Here is a 26,723-nt window from a genome sequence, read left to right as displayed (position 1 = left end):
ATGTTGCCAGGTTGCTGCTTCTATTTGTTCACTTGTGAGAAAAGCGTTTCTGGCCTTGCAATGAAATAGGTACCGGATGTTGCATACACATTTGTAGATTTGCATGCACTGGAATGTTTGGCTCAGGTGTGTTCATGAAAGTCCACAGTTGTGCATAACATTGAAGTAATTGCAATCAAACTCCTCCCGAGCACGGGAGCTGGCTACAAACAAGGACATTTTTTGTAGCTCTTGGCTGCGTCAAGCTACATGCTGATTGCAGTTATGTCTAAACATGGTTGACAGGACACTGAAAAAACCCCAGTTTCGTTACATCTGCAGAAAATTGCATTGTGTTGCATTTCAGGGGGTCTTATGTCTCCTAATTTCCTGGAGGCTGTTTCACCAAATGGAAGTTGTTTCATTTGCTTGTTTTGGAATCAGTTTCACAGTGTGGAATTCCTTGAAAACACTCTCTAAAGGAAGACCTGGTAGCATTCCAAGCACACTCTGAGTGCCTCCGATGCTCTATAGAAATATCTGTATATTTATGCAATGTTTTGGGTCTAGTAGTAAGCATATCTGCTTCCTCTAGTGCTGCATACAGCTCTGGGCAGACAAAGGAGTTGACAGGCACCGTTTACTTGATCTGTTTTCTACTTGCCATTACAGTGTGTGAAAGGCCCAACAATGGGAAGTTTTGCGGCGCGATAATTTTCAAGAGAAGTGAGTAGCGCTTTCCGCTCTACCTGGTCCTGTGGAAGCAAAGTACTGGTGTTAACGTGACCAGCAATGATGACCAAACAGGAAATTGTCATGTGCATGTAACAGTACTATCCTCTCTCGTGCAAGTATCGCTAATCTCTCCCCTCAGTTTCCACCAATTGGCCCATCCTATGAAATGAAAAGTCTTCCAGACACAAGTACAAGGCTGACGTGGCATGCAAGTTTAATACACTTGGCATACCACGCCATCTCTAATCAGGTACGTACTTGTGCAAAGAAAATAGGTCACAGCGAAGCTCGTCCAAACGATAGTATTAATACCATACCAATAACAGAGAAAAATGACTAGATCGTTTCTTTCGGTGTAAAAAATCTGTGTGAACAGCAGATCCAATATCAAAAGACAACACATAGTTAAGGTGATGACAAGAAGGATATAAAGTGAATCATTTGAAAAGTTTCCGCAAAAAACTGAATATACCCTGTATGTCAGGCAAGCATTGCCAGAGATTTTTTTTTTTGCAGGGGATAAATTTCTGCACAGTAATAATCTGCCACTGAAGGAGTAGAAATTCCCCAAGTATTTAGAAATTTCTGAAACAAAATTCAAACTTTGTGAAGCAGAAATGGGAGACGCTTAAACATACAAAAATGGTAAAGTATAAAGTGCCTCAGTAGTGATCTGGTATCTCTCTGTATCCTCTTTCTGATCCATCTGCTACAGAGTACAATAGCAACTCACCCCAAAACACACCTTAACCCTTCGACACATTATGTAACAGCACATATAGCAAACTCACAGCTTTTTTTGAGAGTGGGCTGCATCTAGTAGCCTTTCTTTGTTTTGAGGTGAACATCACATCCTTCATAACGCAAATACGCTAGATTTTTTTTTTATGCCATACAGTGAATGCAGTGAATATTTTGTGAAACAGTGAGCGGTGTAGCATATCGTCTGCCATTATTGTGCAAAAATATTTTGCCACCATTTTTAGCATAACTTTTTGCCTCAATTTCAAATGTAATGCGCACCTTCGAAATAGAAATTATTTTCATGGACCTTCGGGAGTTTACCTTCTAAGTCAAAGCATATTTATGTCGCTATTTTAGTCAATTACGACACTTTGTATAAAATTTCGCACCTTCCTGCCATAAAATGTTTTACATTTTTTGCGGTGGAAAACTGACAGGCTGTCTTCATAAAAACCTGAATATATTATTTAGGTTGAAAAATATTCCATTTCAATGAAACAAGAAATGGTGCATTCCATACATAACCATTTTCGTTGCAAACGATACAGTGTAACTGTGAGCTAACACTGCCCAACAAAGTGAAAACATCGATGCCAGTTAAACCTTTATCATGTGCATACATATCGAGCTGCACTCTATTAATACCACATTGCATTTGTCCACAAATTTTTCACACAGCAGAAATGCAACCAGATCTTGGGGAATAATTTTTAATTGTGCGGTTCTGGTTGCTGCTCATATAAATGTTAATTACCCTAACTTACGTAAACGACTACTGATATACAGAATGAACACTTGGCATATTTCTTCAAACCAACAAACAAAACATCTGCCCACTGTTGTGACACTAGTGAGGGAATGCAACCACACAAAGTATTACTCTTGAAGGCACAGCTCTGAGCAGTGCAACAAGTGATGCCAGAAATCGTTTTCTGGGGGGGTGGGGGTGCTAAAACTCACACAAATGGCAAACAAAACAGTGCCAGTGCTGTGGAGTTTTAAAGTACAGAACACAAATAAAAGGCATTAGTACTACAACAAACAGTCAGTATGTCAAGACCTGTTTTTGGCAGCAGGTTTAACAAAACACTCATGGGAAGCAACCAACAACACACAGGAAGAAATAAAATGGAATCTGAAAACACACTGAAAGATTTCTCGCCACAGTGCAGTGAATGTTTCTAAAAGCACATCAGCTGAACAGCTTATAATGAATCGCAGCAATTACAACAACACTGACATCAGTGGCGACAGACCCAATAGCCTTCTTGTCATTAACACCTAATGAAAATATGACAAGGCTAGCTTCAGTAACATGTGCAGCTTACAAAGAAGCTAACTCAAAGCACAATTTCAGCACAAGTGCTATTCTGACAAAATGGCTGAATATAGTGAGGACACAATATTCCACAAAATATGCCATTTGCATGCAACACAGGAACAGTGATCTGTCAAGTGACACCAGTTCTTCAAATTTTTTGTTCAAAAAACGTAATTCTTAAAGCCTAAATACAAAAGCAAGCCACGTAATCTCGAGGCTCAACTTTTGTTCTCCCCTCTCATACGTTTTGCTAGCAGTATTCCAATGCCAAATTGAAAACACAACACATCCGCAGGTTTCAATTTTGACACTAAGCAAACAAAGCTGCAGTGATGTACGGCAGCACTCCAAAACCATTTTTAAAAATTTCGGGGCAATCAATTTGACTGATGTGGAGGGCTTGTGATAGCCTTTGCTTTCCATTCTCCAATGTATTCCATTATAATAATATTAATTGGTTTTTTGAAGAAAGGAAATGGCACAGTATCTGTCTCATATATCCTAGAACACCTGAACTGCGCCCTAAGGGAAGGGATAACGGAGGGAGTGAAAGAAGAAAGGAGGAAAGATGTGCCGTAGTGGAGGGCTCGGGAATAATTTCGACCAGCTGGGGATCTTTAACGTGCACTGACATCGCACAGCACACAGGCGCCTTAGCGTTTTGCCACCATAAAAATGCAGCCGCCGCGGTCGAGTTCGAACCTGGGAACTCCGGATCAGTAGCCGAGCACCCCACGCACTGAGGCACCGCGGCGGGGCAATGTATTCCATTCCGACTCTATTTTTTCACTCTCCAACACTCCAATTATGATTACATTCCAATTACGCAAAACCTGTCACAATATTATATTGCATCAATGCCATCTCTTTAAAAACACAAGTACACTTGGGACAATAAAATTACACAGACAGTCAGGCCACCCTTTTTTTTCCCCATCTTCATCATTAGCCCGAGAACATGTACCAGCAATAAATATATTAGACACACTGCCGCTGAATGCCTTTTTTCAATGGGAAGTGATGCCACCCCATATGTCAGATTATTTTTTTTTTCGTTCACGTAAGTATGGAAGTCCAATACACTTGTGGCTCTGGAAGAAGAAATGAAATAGCCCAGCACCAGTGCAGTACAAGGGCATGTCAGCGTCCCATTCCGGCAAGGAGCGCGTCAACATTAAAGAATGGCCGCAAATCAAACTAGCTACCTACATAGGTTATAAAGGAACACTTGTCATAGGTCACCTAGCTAGCATGCTGCCAGCTGGTTGTCGACAAGACCGCTACCAAAATGCGTTCCAAAGGGCACCAGGGAACTCAGCTGTTCCTTTAGTGTCCTGGCTCTTTGTGGTGTTTTAAACTGCACTTAACTGAGAACGCCTTAGAGCACAAGTCACAACGGAATGGTTTTTCATGCCTATGGGACCGCACGTGCACCATAAGGGTTACCTTTTGTTCAAAGGCCATGGGGCACAGTTGGCACTAGAAAGGCTTCTCACCAGTGTGAATCCAGACGTGTCTTACCAAGTTATCTTTTCTAGAAAAGGCACTGCCACGAAAACTGGAACGGTATGGACGATCACTAGTATGGGTGCGCAGGTGTCTGACCAGGCTGTTCCTTGTTGCGAACACGCTATCACAATTACTGCAATGATACGGGCGATCGCCTGTGTGGGTGCGGATATGCGCTACGAGGTCAGATCTCTTCTGGAAAATCTTGCCGCAGTGGGTGCACTGGTGAATCTGCTTGCCTGTGGGCTTGTCCCAGTGAGTACTCATGCTTGTACTAATGGATGGCACACTGTGGTTGGCAGGGTGCTTTTCATCAGCTGGACTTTGTCCAGGAAACACGCCAACGTTGTGGTCTGCCATGACTGATCCTGCATTTCAAAACCAGAGCACTTTCATCAAAACCTCAGGCCCAAGATGCCACAGCTTGCTTACGACTAGGGAACAAAAACCATATTTAGTATGCAGAGTCTAGGCCCTTTAGTCGAGAACTGTCCAGTGGAAGTAAATCTTCAAACTTTTTGGATTCATGTAAGGGACGTGGCAACATAGCAAAGAAATAATTCCCCCCAACTTAGACGCCCACTTATTAGGAGTCTGCGAATATTTAAATTGCAAATATCAATAAAATTTTTTAAGATAAAAAAACAAACATTGCACAGACTTCTTTTAAAAAAAAAAGTGTATATCCTTTGCAACCAAAAGATAAAACACTATACTGACTCAGCACTATACAATATAAAATGGTGTGCACAGAAGTGTATATTGTATGATTAGACAGCATTAACCCAGGTTTTTAATAATTTCATGATTTCTAGCTCTGATCCTTTTTATATGTAAAGGAGGAGAGATCAAGCTAACAGAAACAGTACTTAAAAGTATGCCACAGGTGATGTTATCACGCAACATGAGAAACAAAATGATATCAATGAATTCATATGAAGCAACAATTAAAGGTAACATTATGGGTAGCAAAACCTAATTAATTTGAATTTCCAGGGACTGGAAGAAACTACCAATTTATCCAACGGTTGAGTTATAAAACGCCCCCTACCACATCACTGATAAAAAAAATTGTGGTAAATCCTTGTGAGGAGGCTCACAGTGCAAACAGTGATAAGCCCGTGACAAATGTGCAGTTTCGGCGTACTGGAAGAACCACAAAGACACAATGTTTCCCTAAATTCCTCACAAATCAGTTTTCCTTTTCCATATTAATAATATGTTAAGTTGCAGGCTGCTGCTGCTGATGATGAAAAGATGTGTTCTCATTTTGTGATAGTTTGAAGCAGGTGGTCACGCATCATGTTCACAGCTCGTGTGATGTGACCAACCCACCTGCAGAAATTTGCTAAACATCCAAGCCAATCGGTGCCCGCGTGATAACGGTCGACCCGATGAATGACAGAAACAAATGCCTTTGTACAGTTTACCTGACACCTTAAACTTAATGTTTGGATAATTTGCCCAGATATTTTGGCTCTGCCATGAATGGATTAAAGGAAGTCAGCACAATATTCGATTGCTGCGAATTAAATATTTCAAAATTTTCGAAAATAAAAAACTCTCAGATACTAAATTCTCGAACTGAGTACGAGCCGAATAACAAACATGTTCAATTCGATATAGGAACTTCGAATATTTACACTCCCACCCTTATTTTCGATATCGACATCCTCTCATAAGTCTGTATCTGACGCAACTTCAAGGCCTCAAACCGTTCCGACTCATTCCTGTCACTAGAGTACCATTTTAGAAATAAGGTAGCAAAACAAGCAAATGAAAGCACGCATGAAGTACTCTTGCCAGAGCTATTAATATTATTAAAGAAGATTATTAATGTATAGGGGAGTTTAACGTCCCAAATCAACTGAGGCTATCAGGGAGACTCTAGTGAAGGGCTTCAGAAATATCGACCACCTGGGGTTCTTTAACGTGCACTGACATCGTATAGTACACATATTAATAAACAAGAGGCATACATCAAACACTTTTTCGTTAATTTTATATGACTGGCTTGAGACGGTTCTCGCAGCCATCTGTAGAGGGTTCCATATATATAGGTAGCAGCCATTTTCAGCAAAAAAATTCACAGCAGTAGTAAAAACACATTAATTTAATGTGCGCACATGAACGAACTGTGACTGGAGGGATTAAAAAGTGCACAGTTGTGAAGTGAAATTTCCTTCTTTGAATTCTGCATACAGTTCGCATTTCAGCTAGCAAAAAGTGCATGTTACCGGCAGACCGTAAGAGTGCAAAACCCTCCTATCTCAAAGCTGGTTCATACCTCGTCACATACCAAACTAACATACACTTAGTAATAGACATAAACATAGTTTCCATGTTCAGACACGAAATTAAAAAAAAAAAAACTTAAAGATAAGGAAGATTTTTAAAAATTACAGTTAATGATGAGAAAGCTACAGTTCATTCTGCAAACAGACACGTGCTGTTAACACAGACAGAAAAATGGAATTGACGTTAAGGTTTGAGTTAAACTCATGTAGCAACAGATACTGTTTAGCCAGCTAGTGTCAGCAGTGTCATACACATAAAAAATATCATCAGACTTCTATGTGCACTTCGAATAAGCAACCAATTATGGCTTTTGCTCAAGAGCAGGTAAAACAGAACTGGTTAAAGTTCAACACCGAAAATCTGCTTGAACAGTAATAAAAGCTGTTGCTGTAGCTTTGGTAGAGATACTTCATACGGTCTCAGACATGACTAAAGCAAAAACAAGAAGCAGCAGAGAAAATAAACAAAATAATCAGAAATGTGCATGGTACTGTAACAACAAAGTCAAGTAAGGCATGACATTTCCAAAAACTAAAGGCCCTTTAGCACCAGAAGCGAGATCAAGGATGCTTCACCACACATACATCCATTCAATGGCTCATCATTGCACAGAATGTATTACTTTTACTGCACCTTATTAATTCAGCAAAAATCTTCTGGTAGCAAATATTCCTTGGCTCGTTGATATTACCCTGCAAAATTAACAGAGAAAAGCAGCGGAAGTAAAATAAAAACTGTAATGCACAAAGCAGCTATGTTAATATGCTTCCTTTATATATGACTGCACTTTGGACAACACATAAAAAGAACTCAAGACCATTCATTACATAAAGAAGCAAAAGATATGAAAGAATCTGGACAAGAAAAATATGCAAACAGGCACTGCGCTTAACATACAACTACCTAGCCTATAGTATGGTTTGGTTTATAGGGGTTTAACGTCCCAAAGCAACTCAGGCTATGAGAGACGCCGTAGTGAAGGGCTCCGGAAATTTCGACCACCTGGGGTTCTTTAACGTGCACTGACATCGCATAGTACACGGGCCTCTAGAATTTCGCCTCCACCGAAATTCGACCGCCGCCGCCGGGATCGAACCCGCGTCTTTCGGTCCGGCAGCCGAACGCCATAACCACTTAGCCGCCGCGGCGGCCCACACTATGATTGGAAATCAGTGCCTAGAGCCGCCCTAGGCCGCAGCTCACTTTTGAAGGTCAGTGGCTGCAAATTTTGATTTTGGAGCTGGGAAACAGTGAGGCTTCGTTTCTGCCAAAACATAGTACCTATTAGTTTCAAATAATTTGTCACGTGGGGTTCTTTGATGTGCATTGACACCACACAGATAACTTCTTTGCATTCAACTTCTGTCGAAATGCAGCCGTAGTAGCCAGGATTTTATTCCACAACATTGCACTCGGTAGCCAAACGCCACAGCCACTTAGCCATCGCGACAGTTTGCATGAATATGTACGTTTTATCGCATACCACACCATCTCTAATAAGGTACATACTAGCAGGGAGACAGGACACTATGAACAAACATGTACGGCATGAACAGAGCGAAACAAGTCAAATGTGTTTCTTTGTTGCATCCAGTCCTCTTCGCGCAAGTACGTACCTTATTAGAAATGAACCCGCTCACCCAAACAGAAGTATTAAAGGGGCTGTGAAGGGTGCTCTAATAAAGTTGTAGCATGCATGTGATATTGAAGCATGTCACTTCACGAATAGTGTTTAGCAAGGCATATTTAAATGCGCTTTGTAGAGGCTGAGTTATCTGTAGTTAAAATTCGAATTTCAGCACCTTGGCGCCTTTCCCTCTCCTCTCGTCACTTTTTGCACGCTGGAAGGTAGGCGCTCCTTTGCCGACCCCCTCTGGGAGCGAAGCTTCCCGAACCACAGGAGCAAAGCGGCTCATTGGCCGCCGCCACTGCCTGACGTCTGCAAGAATCTAGCCAATGGCCACCTCTCACCTTGTCTACACAGATGCGGGGGACGCAGGAGGGTGCTAGGATGAAAACGTCGCCGGGAAGGGCTCGCCAACTTTTAAGCGTGATTGTGGGTCGCCTGCTGCGTGTAGAAGAGTATTATTTGGCTCTTGTTTTCATGGCAACACAGAGCAGTGATTAAGCGCGTTAATGTGCTCTCCTCAAAAGACGTTTCGGAGCCCCTTTAATACCACAGCAATACCCGGAAAAAATGACCAGATCTTCTATTTAGCTTAAAGAATAGTGTGAATAGCACATCTCGCCTCAAAAGATAATGCAGTGTTAAGGTGATGACTAGAAGGATGTGAAGTGAATGATTTGATAAATTGTAGGAAACTGGTCACAATGTACTCAGCATGTCAGGCAAGCATTGTCAGATTTTTTTTTTCCAGGGAATAAATTTTTCCACAGTACTTATTTGAAACTGAATGGGAAGCAATGCACAAAGTATTGAGGAATTTTCAAAACATAGTTCAAATTTTGTCAAGCAGAAATGGGAGATGCTTAAACATAGAAAAATGGTGAAGCATAAAGTGCCACAATAATGATCTGGTATCTCTCCGTTTCCTATTTTTTATCCCTGTCTGCTACAAAGTGGAATAGCAACTCGCTCTAAAATACACTTTAACCTTCCGACACGTTAAGGGCACGATTGCGTATAAAGCGAACTCTTAGCTTTTGCAGAGAGTGGGCAGCATCTAACAGTGACTTCTTTGTTTCAGGTGAATGTCGAATCCTTCAAGTTACAAATAAGCTAGATTGTTTATGCCACATAGTGAATGCAGTAAATATTATTTCACAAAACAGTGAGTGTGGTAGGAAGCCATTTGCCATTTTTCTACGTACATATTTTGTGGGCAGTTGTAAAACGATTTGTTTACTCTCAATGTCAAGCGTAATGTGCACTTTTGAAAAAGAAATTACTTCCTTAACGATTCGGATGTTTACTTCACAAATCGCAGCTTATCTACGGTGCTGTTTTCAATTACGACACTTTGTATACAATTTCTCACATTTCCGCAATAAACACCCAGTGCTTTGCGCAGAAAAACTAACAAATTGTCTTTCTTAGGGCATGAACATACTATTTAGGCTGAAAAATATATAATTCTGATGAAAACAAGAAATAGCACACCAAAGGGACACATGAGACAATTTGAAGCCGACCCAAATAGATATATCACCACACTCTACCGACATGAAAAATAGGTGTCACTACTAGCAGCCGTCTTTGCAAGCAAACATGCAGTGCATCAAGAAAATTTTTTTCATGTGGATCGCTGAGGATACACTGCCATTCACTTATGAAAAGAAACGGCGGATCTGTTTTAATCCTGATATCTTGAGTTTGGATCAGGTGGAGGGAACATTTTTCATCCAATTTTCTTGGCAATAAATGCATTTTTTTCCTCGTGGAGAAACATCAGTACAGCAAGAAAAAGCCACTTAACCATTTTTATTGCAAACAATACAGCGCAACTGTGAGCTAAACTTGCCCGATAAAAGAAAGACAATTATGCCAGATGAACCTTTATGACCAGCATACATGTCAAACAAGATTAGAGCTCCACTCTAGAAATGCCGCACTGTGTTTCTCGACAAGTGTTTCAGACAACAGTAATGCAACCACTTAGGGAATAGTTTTTAAGTAGGCAGTTTATAATTGCTGCCCATTCAATTGTTACCAATCCTAACTCATGTAAATGACTCCTGATGCAAAGAATGAAAGCATTTTTCTCCAAGCCAACCAACAAAACAATTGTTCACTGTTGTGTCAGTAGTGAGGGAATGCAACCACACAGAGTAGTAATCTTGCAGGCACAGAGCTGAATAATGCAGCTAGTGATGCCACAAATCATGGGGAGGGCTAAAACCTACACAGATGGGAAACCAAAGAGTACCAATGGTTTTCAGTTTTAAAGTACAGAGCATAAATAAAGGAAAAAAGCACTGCAAACAGCCAAAATGTTGAGACCACTTTTTGACACCAGGTGCAACAAAATATTCATACGAAGGAACAAAGAACACACAAGAAGAAATAAAACGCAATCTGAAGACACACCGATAGACTTCTCGCTGCCACGAAGTGATTGTTTCTACAAGCACATCGGCTGAACAGCCTATGATGAATCAAAGAAATTACAGCAACACTGGCATCAGTGGTGACAAACCCAATAGCCTTCTTGTCATAAATACCTTGAGAAAATGCAACAAGGCTAGCTTCCGTAATATGTATGCCTTACGAAGAAGCTAACTCAAAGCACAATTCCAGCACTACAGCTACTCCGACAAAAAGGCTGAAAATAGGCCACGATATTCCACAAAATATGCCATTTGCACGCCGCACAGAAAGAGCAATCTGACAAGTGATACCAGTGCAGTGAACCTCTTTCAATGTTTTTGGTAAAAAAAAAGTAGTTCTTAAAACCTAAAAACAAAAGCTAGCCATGCAATCTTTTGTTCTCTTCTCTCATACATTCTGCTAGAACTAGAATGCCGCACTGAAAAAATCACACAGCAGCATGTTTTCTTTTGACGTTATGCAAATAGAGCTGCTGCAATAGGAATCTGTAAAGTGATAAAACATTTAATGAAAACAAGTGTGCTTAGGGATAAATCTCAATAAACAATAAGGCCAGATTTTCTTCTGATCTTCATCAGAAAGCTGAGAACACGAGGTATAAATCCTGGACACATTATCGCTGAAAACCTTTCATTAATGGGAAGTGATGTCATCCCTATGTGTCACAATTACCTCTACTCCACATAAGTCTGGAAGCATAGTAGGCTAGTGGTTCCAAAAGAAGATACGGAATAGCCCAGTGCCAGTGTAGTGTCAGCATTAAAAATTAATGCTTGAAATTTAACTAACTACGGACATAGCGTATCATTTGGTTTATGGAGTTTAACATCCCAAAGCGACTCACGCTATGAGCGACGCTGTAGTTAAGGGCTCTGGTAATTTCGACCACCTGGGGTCCTTTAAACATGCACCGACATCGCACAGTACACATGCCTTCAACATTTCGCCTCCACTGAAATGCGGCTGTCGCAGCCGGGCTCGAACCCGCATGTTTCGGGACAATAGTCGAGTACCATGTTAGGATAGAACACTTCTCATAGGTCACTTAGCTAGCATGCTGTTATCTGGTTGCCAACAGGATAGCTACCAAAACGTGTTCCAAAGGGCACCATGGAACAATGCTATTCCTTTAGTGTCTTGTCTCTTTGTGGTGTTTTAACTTCCACTTAACTGAGAACGCCTTTGAGCACGAGTCACACTGGAATGGTTTTTCACCCTTGTGCGACCGCACGTGTGCCACAAGGGTTCCCTTTCGTGCAAATGCCATGGGGCACAGCTGGCACTGGTATGGCTTGTCACCAGTGTGGATGCGGACGTGCTTTACCAGGTGGCTCCTTTCTACAAATGCACTGCCACAGTGGTCACAACGGTACGGACGATCACCCGTATGGGTGCGCACGTGATTGTCCAAACTGCTCTTTACTGAAAATTTTCTGTCACAGTGGTCACAACGGTACGGTCGATCATCCGTATGCGTGCGCTGGTGTTTGTCCAAACTGCTCTTTACTGTAAATTTGCTGTCACAGTGGTCACAACGGTACGGTCGATCACCCGTATGCGTGCGCAGGTGTCTGACCAGGCTGTCCTTATAAGCGAATGTGCTATCACAGTCACTGCAATGATACGGGCGGTCGCCTGTGTGGGTGCGAATGTGCTGCACTAGGTATGATCTCTTCTTGAAAACGTTGCCGCAGTGGGTGCACTGGTAAATCTGCTTGCCTGTGGGCTTGTCCCGGTGAGTATTCACGCTTGTACTAGTGGATGGCACACTGTGGTTGAGAAGGCGCTGTTCATCAGGTGGACTTTGTCCAGGAAACACGCCAAAGTTGTGGTCTGCCATGACTGATCCTGCATTTCAAAACCAGAGCATTTTCATTAAAACCTAGGGCCCAAGATGCCAGAGCTTGTTTATATAACAAAGGAACAAACGCCAAATTTAGTATTAACCAAATAAAATCATATTTATTTTTCAGCAAACATCTGGATGCCGAGTTAAGGCCCTTCGGTCGAGAATAACTGTCCAGTGGAAGTAAATCTTTAAACTTTTTGGATTTCTGCTAGAAACATGGCAACATGGCAAAGAAATAATTCCCACCAACCCAAATGCGCAATTATTAGGAGTCTGCAAATATTGAATATGAATAAAAAGTTTTTATGAAATATTAATAAACAAACATTAGCCAGAGTTGTTTTTCAAAAAAAGTGTAAGGCCTTTGCAAACAAAATATAGAACACTATACTGACTCAGCATGATACAAAATAAAATGGTGTGCACAGAAATGTAGTGTTTGATTAGATAGCATTAACCTAGTTTTTTAATAATTTCTGTGTAATTTACAGCTCTGAACTTTTTATATGTAAAAGAGGAGATGAAAGTTATGGACACAGTGAAAAAAAATAAATTGAATTTTTTTAAATGAAAATTTCCGCTTTTTGACTCACATCTCCCCTTAGCAATCTGCAACAGGTGATTTGATCATGAAAAATATCAACAGAAAGACGCATCAAAAATACCAACACACATCTATGTCCAACCACAATAAAACAGATTATAATGTGCACTTTGAATTAGCAACCAATTATGGCTTTCACTCAATATCAGGTAAAACAGAACAGGTTAAAATTCAACACCAAATATCTGGCTGAGCACTAATAAAAGCTGTTACTGCAGCTTTGGTACAGATTCTATGCTCATAAAGCCTCAAACATGATTGAAGCAAAAAAATAAAACAAGAAACAACAGATTAAATAAACAAAATAATGAGAAATGCACTCACATGACATTGTAACAAGAAAGTCAAGACATTTCCAAAAACTGAAGGCCCTTTAGCACCAGAAGCGAGATCTCAAGGATGGTTGACCAAAGGCACATGCATTCAATGACTACTCACTACTCAGAATGTATTACTTTTGCTGCACCTTATTCTTTCAGCAAATATCTTGAAAGATTATGGGAAAAAAATGTTCTGCATGCACTGTGCTCCATCAAATGATAACAAGGTGACCTGCAGACGTATACCCTTCTTTATGCTTAGACCATGCTGCCCATGGTATCATAAACAATAACCATCACTGATGTCCCAGTATCTGTGCTCTCGATAGATGGGGCAATAGGCACCCCATTTTGTCCATATACACCATGCACAGAGGTGCATGCAACAAGCTATTTTACAGACTATGAACATCAGGCCATTGAGTCTATGAGGAAAGGTATTGAAGATTTCTTCTTGTGGTAGCATGTATCCCTTGGCTCGTTGATATTAGCCTGCAAAATTAAGCAGAGAAAAGCAGTGTAAGTAAAATACAAACTGCAGTACTGCAAAAATGCTTGCTTTAGAAATGACTGCACAACAAACAACACGCAAAAACTACTCTGGATTCACCATTAGTTCTCGATGGAAAAAGATAGGAAAGATAACGGACAATAAAAAAAGTACTACAGGCGTCTTGCTTATGATATGCCTACGTAGCTTTGACGATAACAATTGCTGTATGCTTAAGTGCAATGCCACATATTGCATCTTCTACAATGCTCGTAATTTAGGCCTTAGTGATTGGGGACGTTGGATATGAAGACCGATTTGGTTTTCCTGCAGAGTTTCACCCCTTTGGATCACTGAATATACTATTCTACAGAATGTGAGCAATAAGTTATATGCATTTGCGTATAGGTTGACTGCAGTTGATCTGAAACATTCTTCCAGCATCTTGTCTTCTCAGCATTGGTTATAATGCCTGCAAAATAAAGAACAGCAAATTAGCTCATGCAGAAGCAAAGCTTCAAAGCCATAGCAGCATTCTTTGTGTATTCCAATACTCAAGTTCATAGTGAACTTGGAAGAAGAAGGGATCTTTCTGTACTCAAGGTTCAAAAAAGACAAGGCCTGATGTACTGTGCTTTGCATGCAAACACAAGACAATGATTACCCAGGATGTATTTGAATGGCCAAGAACACTGAAACACTTAGAAATGTTAATGTTCACAAAAGTTGTTCGGAAAGGTGCTTTGCCGACAGCAGGTGCTTCTTGACTTGTCTGCACTGTTTTGTAAAATAGGCAGAGCAAAGCAGCATAAGCCTCACACATTGCCACAAGCAGAGGTGCTTCCAGCATAAACAATCAATTTTTTAGTCATGTCCAAGAGATTCGGTACAAGCATATTCATTTGGTAGAGAGGAACTCTTCACTTTCAAAACCGCTCAGTGACAGACTGAAACCTGTGCCCGGTTTTAATGTTTTTCAGTGTCAACACCTGATTGGCGCTGTATTCTTCCAAGTAGAGACTGCTGACAATAAAGCATTACCAAAACAACACTTATGGTACTCATTGTATCAGACAGTTCTTCCTCGAAGTCAGACCACTCTATCGAATTCTGCCCTGCAGTCCCTATGCTTCCTGATCTAGAGTTTCAGCGCATGCACAGTAACCTAACTCAAGAAGGTATTTACAGGAAAGACGAAGTGTGGGTGGGATGCATGCATTTAGAAAAAAAAAGTCTCCAGCTTTCCCATCTGCAGGCGAGAAGATAACAGTGATATAATAACCAGAGCCCAATTGCAGCCACTAAAATCACTGGATGTCTGAGGTTCATACATCCAACACGAGTGCTTATAGACTGCAGAGTTCGAATAGTGCCACTTCATGGTGCATAACTTGCTTGGTTTACCTAGAAAGAAGTCAAGTGCAATGCCAACTGCAACAATGCCAGTGAAGAGACTCATACTCTCATTCTGCTCATAAATAAGGAGCACTGGCAGCTACAAAGAAGGCCCTTAATTGAATCCCCTGCACGGTGGTTGTTCTGCCTTTCCAGTCATAAGTGGTTCACCTTTCTTTCTGTGTACATTAATCAGTGGTGAGGCCAATACGGTACTTTAGTTGAATGCAGTAAAACTGCTAAGGCACCAGCATGAAAACAACATTACAGTAGCCCTCGCAGTCTTACTCGAAACATGAAACAGCTCCACTGTCTTTAAGGAAAGAGTGCATACACCAGTGGAAAGGTACACATGTAGACAGGACACACTCACTGTCAGGCCAATGAGGCCACTTTGTTGCCTCCTCAACACTTTTCTTGCAAGAAACGCCTTTGAGAGGCACCCATAGATTTAAAGCAAGGGGTTTCTTTGCTAGAGTGTTGGTTCTCATTTCATGCCAGCAGCTAAGCTGGAAAAGAAGTCAGAACTAATTAGAGAAGTGGATGCACATTGTGACCAAATTAAAAGGTACAAAACACTGGTAGCAGACCAACAGAGCACCAGTGTGTGTGAGGTAAGGCCAGAAAAAAAGAGGAAATTTTTATGCAAGCCGTCTGCCACCTATACACTACCGTAGCGCATATGTTCATTCCTGAATTCACTCTGCAATGTCAACAGGACTGGTATTAAATCAATTCATGTAAGCAAAGCATCTGCTTCTGTGCACCACAGTGCGTGCCCCAAAACAATAACTTAAGCCAAAATTTTGGACTGCCTAGAGCAACAAGTTCTACCCGCAAAGCAAGCAAGCAGGTCTGCAGGAGCACCAGAGAAAGCTTGAAAAGGGTACTTTCTTTAGGTGTCATCACATTAATACAAAAAACACAGCCTGGCTTGAAAGAGAATGACACATCGTGAGTGACAATTACATCACCTTTCAGTGTTTGACAAAACCAGTAAAAAAAAAAGGGTAACACTTTATTTGCATGGCAACTTAAATGTGTAATACAAAACACAAGGAAAAAAATTCCAACTACAGAGCATGCAACGACAACACTCTTAATAAGACCGACAACTAAATTTTAGGCATCAAATTTTTTTTCACCACAACAAAAAGCTTACTGTCTAAGCTGTTCGACTACGCAATGGTTTTGCAACAAATGCGATAAAAACTTTTTACCAAGAATTTTTCAAACAGTCGATGAGCGTGTTTCATGCGCAACTATGCTAAAAAACCATGATCAGCAAGCGTGAGAATTGCGCACCCGAAAAAAAATTATGAACTAAAGCTGACATAGTTACAGCCAAAAAAACATTAATTAGGCACTTTTAGTATAGCATAGCGACCATTTCAGTCCCCACAGCCAGAGCTGTTATGGTATAGTGATGTGTACCTCGTTGTTGGAAATTTCAGTGGAACATGGTTACCATGTCAACCAAGAAATATAGAGCACTGTGGCACCATCTAGGAATAAAAGTTGAAAGCACAACATTAGTGATGCAAAAATTGAAAACTGAAAAATGGTTTCTGAGGAAACGAAATGCACAGTTATTGTCTCACTTATGTCATGGGCACCCAGACCACACCACAAGGGAAGGGAAGAATGTGGGAGTGAAAGAAGAAAGAGCTGCCATAGTCCTCTCCAGAATAATTTTGACCACTCGGCGATCTTTAATGTGCACTGACATTGCACAGTACACGGGCACTTCTGCCTTTCACTTCCATGGAAATGTGGCTGCTGCAGCGAGGTTCGATCCCGGGAACGGCGGCTTAACCAGTTTTTTCACATCTTCAATACGCCAACACGTTATTGAGGAGAGTTTGCTCACAACTGAAATGCCAAGCCTTCTTGAGTCAAGTGGTCTATTGTACAATGGTTCTGCTTCACAGAACTTCCTGACAACTATGCACGACTCTCAGTCAGACACTCTATGGGCAAAATTTTCTATGAGAATGACATCTTCACTGATTCGGCAGCAGCCGTCATTAGGTCTCAAGCTCAAAGTGAAGGATTGAAACCTGATTCCTTTGTACTGTGGGAGTCTACAGCTTGAAGGAGAGTTCCCACATCATCATTTTCGAGCAAGAATTCCCTTGGCCGCCTTTCAAAGTAACTTTGCTGTGCTTTTGAGGCACGTTTTTCCTCTAAGCGATTATATATCTGATTCAATGCACGACCAGGTTTACGAAGAAGTTTTTTGATTGCCTGTATGTTCTTCTCAAAAGAAAATGCAGGAAAAGAGTCAAGCGTTCCATACAAACGAACGTCTGCTGCTAGATGCAACAAACAGTGAACGTTGTACGATACCTCCTCCTGTTCATTAAGTCTACCAAAGCATTTCACAAAATGCTGAAGAAGTGTTTCTGCAGAGTCTGCATACTGTTGGCAAAGTGATGGAGTGCTGAGAATTGTTGCAGCTGCATGCAAGGTCAGAAAATTCAAAAGCATGGGACTTGGCAGTGACTCCCTTAGCACTAGTGGGCCAGTGTAATGCAGAAAAAGCCTACACTCTGTAGCCTTCCAGCGGTCTTTCTCATCCAGAGTCCTAGGTTTCCTAGCGAACTCAAGTGGAACACAACCCTCAAGGGCGACACCTTTGGCTATTTCTTTACGATCTGTGGGACCAAGGTGGGCTGTCAGTGGCCTCGCAAACCACAAGTTTATCAACTTACGAACTACCCCAAGGTACAGCAGATGCATGGGATCAAGTGGCACGTTGCTCACACAGTCAATAGGAAGTTCCGTCAACAATGACACACCGTGGTGGTGCTCAAAATCTTCCTGTTTCCGGAATGATTTATCCGTTCTTAGCATTGATTCTGAGGTAGGAAAAAACATCTTCTCATTGAAACTGCCTTCTGCAGTACATTTAGGGCACACTGCGTAGCCAGCATGTAATTTTGTCAAGAATATAAATGCGTGCGCAGGTGCGTCGCAGATAAAGCTTCTCATTTCAACCTTAACCAGTTTGCCAGAGATCATTAGACCTACCCGAGCTAAATTTTTTAGCTTGAGAACAAAAGGGTGAAGGAATTCATGGGCAGAGTTTGGCTTTGCAGGGCCCAGAAAAGCACCAACGATCACTGGCTCTGGTAATTTATGGGTGGCATTAAGTTGAATCTGGCATTGAATTGGCCAGAGCTGCAGACGGGAGCTCTTTGACAAAGGCATGCCATCTATGTTGAAAGAAAGGCCAACAACCTGTGGCGGGTGCTTAGCGGGACACAGAACATATCCTCCAAGCCTTTCTTAAGCCCGAAATGGCAGTAGTGTCCAGGAGGCAATTCAGTAACGCCAGCTATAACTGCAGTTCTACGAGGAGTTTTAAGTCGCGTTCGTGCGTCTGTTGGCAAATCAGAAAAGCAGCTGTGACCTCTCAAAAGACGCAGCAAGTCCGTTAGAGAGCGATGGGATATGTTGTGTTCAAGTGGCGCCCAACCAACCAGCCGAGAACGAAACTCGTCAACCGTTCCAACGCTTTCAATTGTCGGGACGTCGTGTCCCAATTCTTGGGAAGCAGCGACCAGTGTACACTGAGAACTGCCACTCGCCACACTGCTCATTATGTCGGCATCGCTAGAGTCACTTAATTGAGCCTGCAGTGTGCTCCGAAGGCAAGTCGAGGGGAGCGTACGTACGAAGAATCAGCAGCTTGCTCAAAAACGCTGGCGCAAGGGTCGTCTGTCGAACCGCTGGCACCGCTTGCATTGTCGCAAGGGAGTGCAAATTAAGTAGTCGGCATCACTCGCTTCGCGCCGAGTTTCGCCATCAGGTTCACCTGAATGACTCGGAATTGAGCTCGTAAAGCGAACCCGCAAAGAGCTCGGCACTTCCGATGCTTGGAAAAGCGCCTGAACTTCTAACCGGGCTTTGTTCCGAACAGACCGCGCTTTGCTTAGTTTTGGCATCGCAACAAAACCGTGCTACTCAGCAGACACACCAATTATCCTTTGTGGGCATCTAAAATCAACCTACACCGCTACATAAAGACAAGGATAGTCTTAAATAGTGCAGCACAAATCGTCCGATGCTGCAACAAAAAAGCAAGGTCTAAGCCTTTTCAATCAAACGTTAGACAACTCACAGCAAACGGCGGCACGGCATGCCGAACACATGGAAAGAAACCGCTATGCAAACGGGGCCATTACACATACTTTTGATGGATGTCGAGCCATATGTGGAGTGCAGAAACGGTACAACACGCAAAAATATTGTGTGGTAAACCGCCAGAACCCAACAAACCGACAACTTCAGCGCTACCGCTGGCAAAGCTAAAGCAGCTGAAGCTGAGCTACCACGCCGAGTCGAAGACCGCGCTACCACGCAATATGCGGAGCCGCGAGTACTACTGGTACTACTATGTGCCGATAGGTGCCGTTAGGTGAGGCTGGCATGAGTTTTTCCTGTTTCCTGTTGTGGCTTTTTGTGTGCTCATACATAACCTTTCAGGCCAGAAAATATGTTTGTGTTGTCTTTCTCATGCACCCTTTATGCAAAAAAAGAGTGATTGAAGTTTTTTTTTTTTTTCGTGTCTGTGTGGACACGTGACAAACTCGCGCGCCCACGGGTGCCGAATGGCCTGCGCATGTCGCGGCCAGGCCCGTCGTCTGCTACGGTATGCACATCGCTCAACACGCCTTTCGATAACTGCCTTCACTGTAAAGCTGTTTGTCTAGATTGCCTATTTCGAACAACTCAGTTTGCAAGCAAATGCACCGCACGTATGCTTAAGAATTTTGGAATACGCAGGAATTAAGCTTCCGATTCGCCAGAAATGCACAGGTAACAGTATACTTTACAACTTAATAGCAAAGCGGCGGAAGACCCGTTAATAGCGCAGTAGCACTACTAGCCGCATTCCTGCATATTCAGCCTCATGACCGAGTGTATGTTTTGCCGAAACCAATAATTAAGGAGGAAGTTTAGGAAAGGAAAAGTGTGCGCGAGCGCCGCTCTAGAACACGTGCGGCGTAGCACGTGACTTTTTTTGCATGCCTCTCGCGCTTTCCTCTAGGTCACCCGGTCACAACACCGCCACTACCTCGTGGTTACATCACAAACGATGGGAATGTTTCGCATTATCAATGTTCCGCATTATCGCCAAAAAGCTCTTTAATTGCCCATGGAAAACCTTAATAAATTAATTCCATATGACATGCGTCTTAGGATTCGGGCTTTTCTTATGTTCGAATGCGGCACTAAAGCTGCCAGAGATATATGGGATATATTAATTGATAGTTTGTGCATCCAATATCTGTGTTTGTTGGACATACATTAGAACATAACTTGCGCATCGAATGAATGAATGAAAAACTTTATTGGTTCCTTTAGGAAGTAGCGGTAGAGGACGAAGTCTTCATCTTGAAGCTTGGGTCCTCCTTGGCCGTGGGTGGGCCCCTAGTCCAGGGCTCCACTGAGTCAGGCCACCTCGCTTGCGTGTGCTATCAGGGCCCTTTGGACCCCTAGCTCGCAGCTGGTGAGCCGGCTCTCCCACTGCTCCGCACTTGGTGTTTTGTGTTTGTGGAATGCTTGATTTCTTCCGCACTCCCATGTGACATGATATAGTGTTGGTTTTGCTCCGCAACACGGACAGGTGGCGCTATACTGTGTGGGGAACATCTTGTTTAATATGTATAAGATTGGGAAGGAGCCTATTTGCAGTCTTCGCCATCCTGTGGCTTCCTCCTTGGATAATGCTTTATGTGGTGGGGGGTATTGGAATCTTAGCCCCTTATATAGGTTTAATAATTCCGAATAGCTGTCCCCGCAATTAATCTGGGGCCCCTCCGGGGGTAATGACGTTCCTGTCCGGCTGGGCATTCCTCGAGCTAGGTTGTCTGCCCCTTCGTTGCCCCTGATCCCTGCGTGACTCGGTATCCAGATTATGTTGTGTATTGGTCGTCCCTCAGGGAGCAGAGCTCTACTGAGGATCTTGAGTGCCGTGCTGCTAATTCTGCCTCTAGTATAGTTCCGGCACGCCTCTTGTGAATCCGTTAAGATGTTAAGGGATCTCCCTGTCCTATATCCTTCATTCGCGGCCAGGGCGACAGCAATCTCCTCTGCCTCCGTTATGTTAGATACTTCGGCTGTGAGGCTTGTGATGTGTTCTCCGTGGTAATTTACAACTACTGCTACCGCGCATTTTTGTGTGCTTGGGGGTATAGGGAGGCATCAGTGTAGACTGTGTTGTCCCGATGCCCCATGTTCCTCTCATAAAATTCTGCCCTAACCTGTCTCCTGTTAGCATGGATGTTTGGATCCATGTTTCGGGGGATAGGTTGTATGCATAGCTTCTTTCTTAGCGGGTCCGGTATTGCGGCCCTGCTATTTTGTGGCTTTTCTATTTCCCGACCTAGCTTTGTCAGGAGCGCCCTTCCAGTCGTTGTGTTGCTAAGTCTTCGTATTTGTGCCTTGAGCTGGCATTCTCTTAATTCTTCGAAGGTGTTACTGATTACGAGTTGCATGAGCTTGTCGTTGGATGTATTTCTTGGGGGATGAAGAGCTGTTTTGTATGCCTTCCGGAATGTTGTCTCCGCTTGCTCCTTCTCTGCTTTGATAGTCACATGGTACGGTAATGAATATGTTACCCGGATGACCACTAGGCTGTTGACTAGCCTGAGTGTGTCCTCCTCCATCATGCCATACCTCTTGTGCGCTACTCTGCTGATCATCCGGCTTACTTGTCCTGCCGCTTTGCTTAGCAGTCTGAGTTTATGACTGCACTTCCGGCTTTTTTGCAGCCACATGCCGAGGATTCTGATCATCTTTTGTTCCGGGATGTTCCGGCCCTCTAGTTTTATTTCGAGTGGAGCATCCGTAGGGTGCCTACCCACTCTGAGGAGCTCAGATTTTTCCGTGGAGCATTTAAGTCCTCTTTGTTTTGTGTATTCTTCAATGCAGGTGGCAGCCTCTTGTAGCGCCTCCTGCTTCTGCCCCAGTGAGCCTTGGGTGGTCCAGATGGTGAAATTGTCTGCGTACGTTGCATGACTAATCCCCTGGACTTGGCTGAGTTTCTTGGCGAGGTTGACCATCGCTATGTTAAAGAGTATTGGCGACATTACTGAGCCTTGCGGAGTGCCCTTGCATGGCGTTTGAAAGGTGTCACTCCGCAGGTCTCCTAGGCCTACCGTCGCTGTTCTGTCCATGAGGAAGCTTCTAACGTAGTCATGGACCTTCTTCCCGCAGTTGGTGGTGTTAAGTCCTTCCATAATGGCGGCATGGGATACGTTGTCAAAGGCCTCTTTAATATCGATGGCCATGACAACGTTCTCCCCGTTCTTTGGCATTGTTTCGAGTACCTCTTCTTTTAGTTGTAGCAAGATGTCTTGGGTTGATAAATTTGCCCCGAATCCGAACATGGTGTTGGGGTACCATTCTCCGTCTTCTAAATGCGTTTGTATTCGTCGGGTTACTATTCTCTCGTACAGCTTGCCTAGGCATGATGTTAGCGAGATTGGTCTGAGATTTTCAATTTGGAGTTTCTTGCCGGGCTTGGGGATCATGACGACTACGGCGTGTTTCCACTCCGCTGGGACCGTCCCTTCTTCCCATTGTTTGTTTAGGTATAGGGTGAGTTGGCTGATTGCTTCGTCGCTTAAATTTCGGATTAACGAGTTATGAATCTTGTCCGCCCCTGCTGCCGAATTTTTCCTTGTTGCCCTTATGGCCTCGACGACCTCTTCTCTTGTGATGGGTCTGTCCGTGGTTGGGTTTTCTTCGCCCTGGTAGTCGCCTTGGTAGCCGTCTACCTGGTCCTACCCGTAGCAATTCTCTCGTACTGCCTGGAGCAGCTGTTCTTCTGTACCTTCGTACTGGTGAATTAGCCTTTGGATGGATTTGCTGCTTTCCGCCTTGCTTTTGCTCGGATCTATGAGTGTTCTGAGGATCTGCCACGTTCTAGCCGTGCTGAGGGTGCCATTCAGCGAGGTGCTTGCTGCCACCCTTGTCTTGCCAGCTGCGTTGCATATTCCTCTGCTTGCCTGGTGATTTCGGCAATCTTCTTCTTTAGCTTTCTGTTTAGCTTTTGGTGCTTCCACCACTTGGTCAGGCCTCGTCTCTCCTCCCAGAGCCTGAGAAGTCGCTTGTCCACTTCTGGTGCTTGTTCTGTTCGATCCACTTCTTTAGTGTAGAGATCCCCGATTTGTCTAAGCTGTTGGCTCCAATCTTCTGCCGAAGTTATGTCGTCCTTAAGTTGTTTGCAGTAGGTGCGGAAGGCATCCCATGGAGTCAGTTAAGTTTGCCTTGCCGTTCTTCCTTTTGATGCTTTCTGCCTCTGTGCTGACCCTAATGATGTAGTGGTCGCTGCCGAGATTTTCTTGCAGGTTCTCCCATTCGACTTGCTTAGCGCCCCTGACAAAGGTTCGGTCGGGACATGTGTCCCCGCTTACGCTATTACCCTGTCTAGTAGGCTGACTTTCATCTGTGAGTAACTCGCAGCCTATGTTTTCCGCTGCTGTGCAGATGCCGCGCCCCTTTTTATCTTCGATCCTGCTGCCCCATTGTGGGCTTTTCGCATTAAAGTCCCCTGCTATTATTAGGGTATTCTGCCCTGCAAGCTTCTTTGCTTCCGCAAAAAGCTTAATGAAGTCTCCTTTATTTTTAGGTGGGCTGTACAAATTTACTATAAAAGTGCTTTTAGCTTTTCTTTTTCTCTTGGGAATCACTTCAGTTATTATGTGTTCAAGCTGTGTGTCTTCAAACTCGTTATGAGCTATGCTTGTGATTTTGTTCCTAATGAGAGTTGCTGTTCTTCCGTTCTCCTGACATGAGTGTCCTTTTAGGGTTGAGGTGCAATTTGTCTCTTGTAGAAGTATTAGATCTGGTGGGTTTCCTCTAGTGTTAATGAATTGCTGTAGGAGCCCTTGCTTACGCCTGTAGCTCCGGCAATTCCACTGCCATATCTCTAGTTGTTGTTGTCCTGCCATGTTATCGTATTGGTACTGTTGTTTGTTCCCTGGGATTCTGATCCAAACCTGCGCTCATTGTAGAGGCGGTCCCTAGCGTCATTTACTGTCTTCCGTGTGTTTTGACTCTTTACATAGTTGCGGAAGCTCTGATCTTGCAGGGCTATCTTTTGATTTAGTTGCTGTATCTGCTGCTGCATCTGCTGATTTGCTGCTGCATGAATGTCTTTAGATCGTCTATTGTTGAGTTTCCTCCTTCATTAGTTTGTAAACTTTCTACACTCTGTTGTGGGGGTGAGGGTGCCCTGACAGGCGAGCAGCCTGCCTTTCGCATCTCTTGCATTTCCGCTATTAATTCGCTTATTTGTTTCTTAAGCTGTCCGTTTTCCTCTCGGGTCTGCTCTTGTTCCTTCCTGATGTTATTAATTTCGGCAGTAAGCCTTTTTTCATTTTCTGTTCGTGTGTTTGTGTTGTTGTTGTGCGGAGCAAAAAGCGCCTTGGGAGGGCCGGCTCCCCAGCTCACCTTGACTCCGCCGCTCTTCTGTTGCTGCTTCGGCTTCACCCAGGACTGCTGGCCGCCCAGGGGTGGGTAGGACTCGTCCCGCTCCCGGCTCCGGCCCTGGCCCTCGCTGCTGCTGCGCCCCCGGCTGCGACTCCTGGATTCGCTCCGGTAGTCACCTTGCCGCTCCTGGTCCTCGTTCCGGAACCAGCGCGGTCTCCGTGCCCCGCCTCTGCTTCGGCTGCGGCCGCGTCGCTGCTGGCTCTGGGGTCCCCATCGCAGTTCGTTGATTGGCTTCAGTCATTGTGCACAGTCCTTCGTGCCCGCCGCGTGGGAGCCCCCGCATAGCAGGCACTTGGGTGTACATTGATGTCGTTCTTCCGGATCTTTCTGGCCGCATTGTCTGCATGCCTTGATTCCCGGGTTCGGACAGTCGTCCGATCGATGTCCGTGTTGGCAACAAACGTAGCATATTTGCCGCGTCGGCCTATAGGGGTAGCACCACATCTCTCGATCCCCCGTATAGTACAAGACTTGCTTGGGGAGGATGGGGCCATCAAAGGTGATGACGACTGTGCTCGATCGGCCTAGCATCCTTGCCGCCAGGATCTTCACCCCTTGTGAGCGGGTTCGTAAATTCGCCTTGAGTTCTTCGGCCGGAGACCCCGGGTCCACTCCGTGGATGACCCCGCGCAGCGTTCCCTCCGGCGCCGCCACGTGTGCGTTGATTCCGTAGCTATGCTCTCCAAACTTCAGTTGCGTGATGCGCCTGATATGTTGAGCAGCGCTTTCGTTATCGGTACTGATTATTATGATATTCGAGCCGGTGCGCAGTCGGATGATGAGATCTTCTGCCTTGCATCCGTGTCCGGTAGCCGCGACCACCGCCCGCGCCACTTGGTGCGTCTGCAGGTTCTTCACTGCCAGTCCTTTCGGCCGAAGTACTACCTTTAAATCATCCCTGGGAAGCGGAGGCAGCCTTCTCCTCGGCGCTCCTTTCCCTCTCCTTGTTTAGGTGCAGTTGGCGTGCCACCTGTGCTCTTCGCCACGCCTAGGGAATTTTCGTTCCCTAGTGCTTTTCCCGTCAAATCTCCTGCTTGGCATCCACGTTGGCGTTTCTTTTGCCGCTTGGACATGGCTATCTCCCAGTCCGCGTCCAAAACCTTCTTCTGACTTGCCTGTAGCGTTGTTGTCGCTGGGGTGCTGCTTTTTAGGGCTTGAAAGGCTGTCGTTGGTCCGTGGGCGAAGGTCTCCCCGGTAGCGTCTTGATAGTCTTCGTCCATATTTTCTTGGGTTTCCGCCATAAAATTCGTCTGGTCTTTTAGCGGTGCGCGATATACGCTGGGATTTAGTGCATGGGTCATCGCTCCGTCGCTTCTACCGCTGGCCGAGGCCGGGAGGGCCGCAGAGCCCCGCTACTGTGTTAGGCCTAATAGGCCTAGCTTCGGTCGGCCACGTGGGAGATCTTCAAAACCGTATAAATCCAAAAATATTGGACCCAGTGGTTTGAAAGAGGTGTCCTCGTGGCCCGCTTCGCTTTCGACGTCGTCTCCCACCAAAAGTTTGGCAGTCCAGTCGAGTTAACCGGGTCAAAAGTCCCGAAAACTGCAGAGCGCATGTGAAGTGCGTCCGCTCTCCTCGGCTGCTCGCAGCGCCACTGAGTGTTCACGCTTGGTGGACATGTACTAGATTATATATTAGGCATCTAGTGTCCACGCTTTGCGGACGTGCTCTAGATATAAAAACAATCATATTATTGACGTCCTATCAACGTGTAGCACGTCCAAATGATGATCCTTATGATGTACATCTAGTAGACGCTCCTTTCATCACATGACGTTTGGATCTTTCCGGCACGTCGAATGGATATTTGTGGTTTACTGGGTGGTGAGAACACACAGCTTTAATCGTAGCAAGCGCCAACAAGCCCAGCAACAAAGCACTGCATTATACAGAACTTATATGA

At 44.1% G+C, this 26,723-nt stretch overlaps 1 protein-coding gene across 1 annotated transcript in view; it reads right to left on the bottom strand.

The window, feature by feature from the left end:
* Positions 1 to 309: 309 nt before the first annotated feature.
* LOC144112610 (uncharacterized) overlaps positions 310 to 26,723 on the bottom strand; it is a 38,255-nt gene continuing 11,841 nt past the window's right edge. Inside the window, exons 2-3 of the mRNA XM_077645408.1 lie at positions 12,163 to 12,498; positions 310 to 315 (exon numbers count right to left, since the gene is read on the bottom strand). Coding sequence (XP_077501534.1) covers positions 310 to 315; positions 12,163 to 12,498 — 342 coding nt within the window. The remainder of the gene's footprint in view (positions 316 to 12,162; positions 12,499 to 26,723) is intronic.

Source organism: Amblyomma americanum, unplaced genomic scaffold, assembly GCF_052857255.1.
Source record: "Amblyomma americanum isolate KBUSLIRL-KWMA unplaced genomic scaffold, ASM5285725v1 scaffold_428, whole genome shotgun sequence".
NCBI lineage: Eukaryota > Metazoa > Arthropoda > Arachnida > Ixodida > Ixodidae > Amblyomma > Amblyomma americanum.
This window is presented reverse-complemented; position numbering and strand designations above follow the sequence as displayed.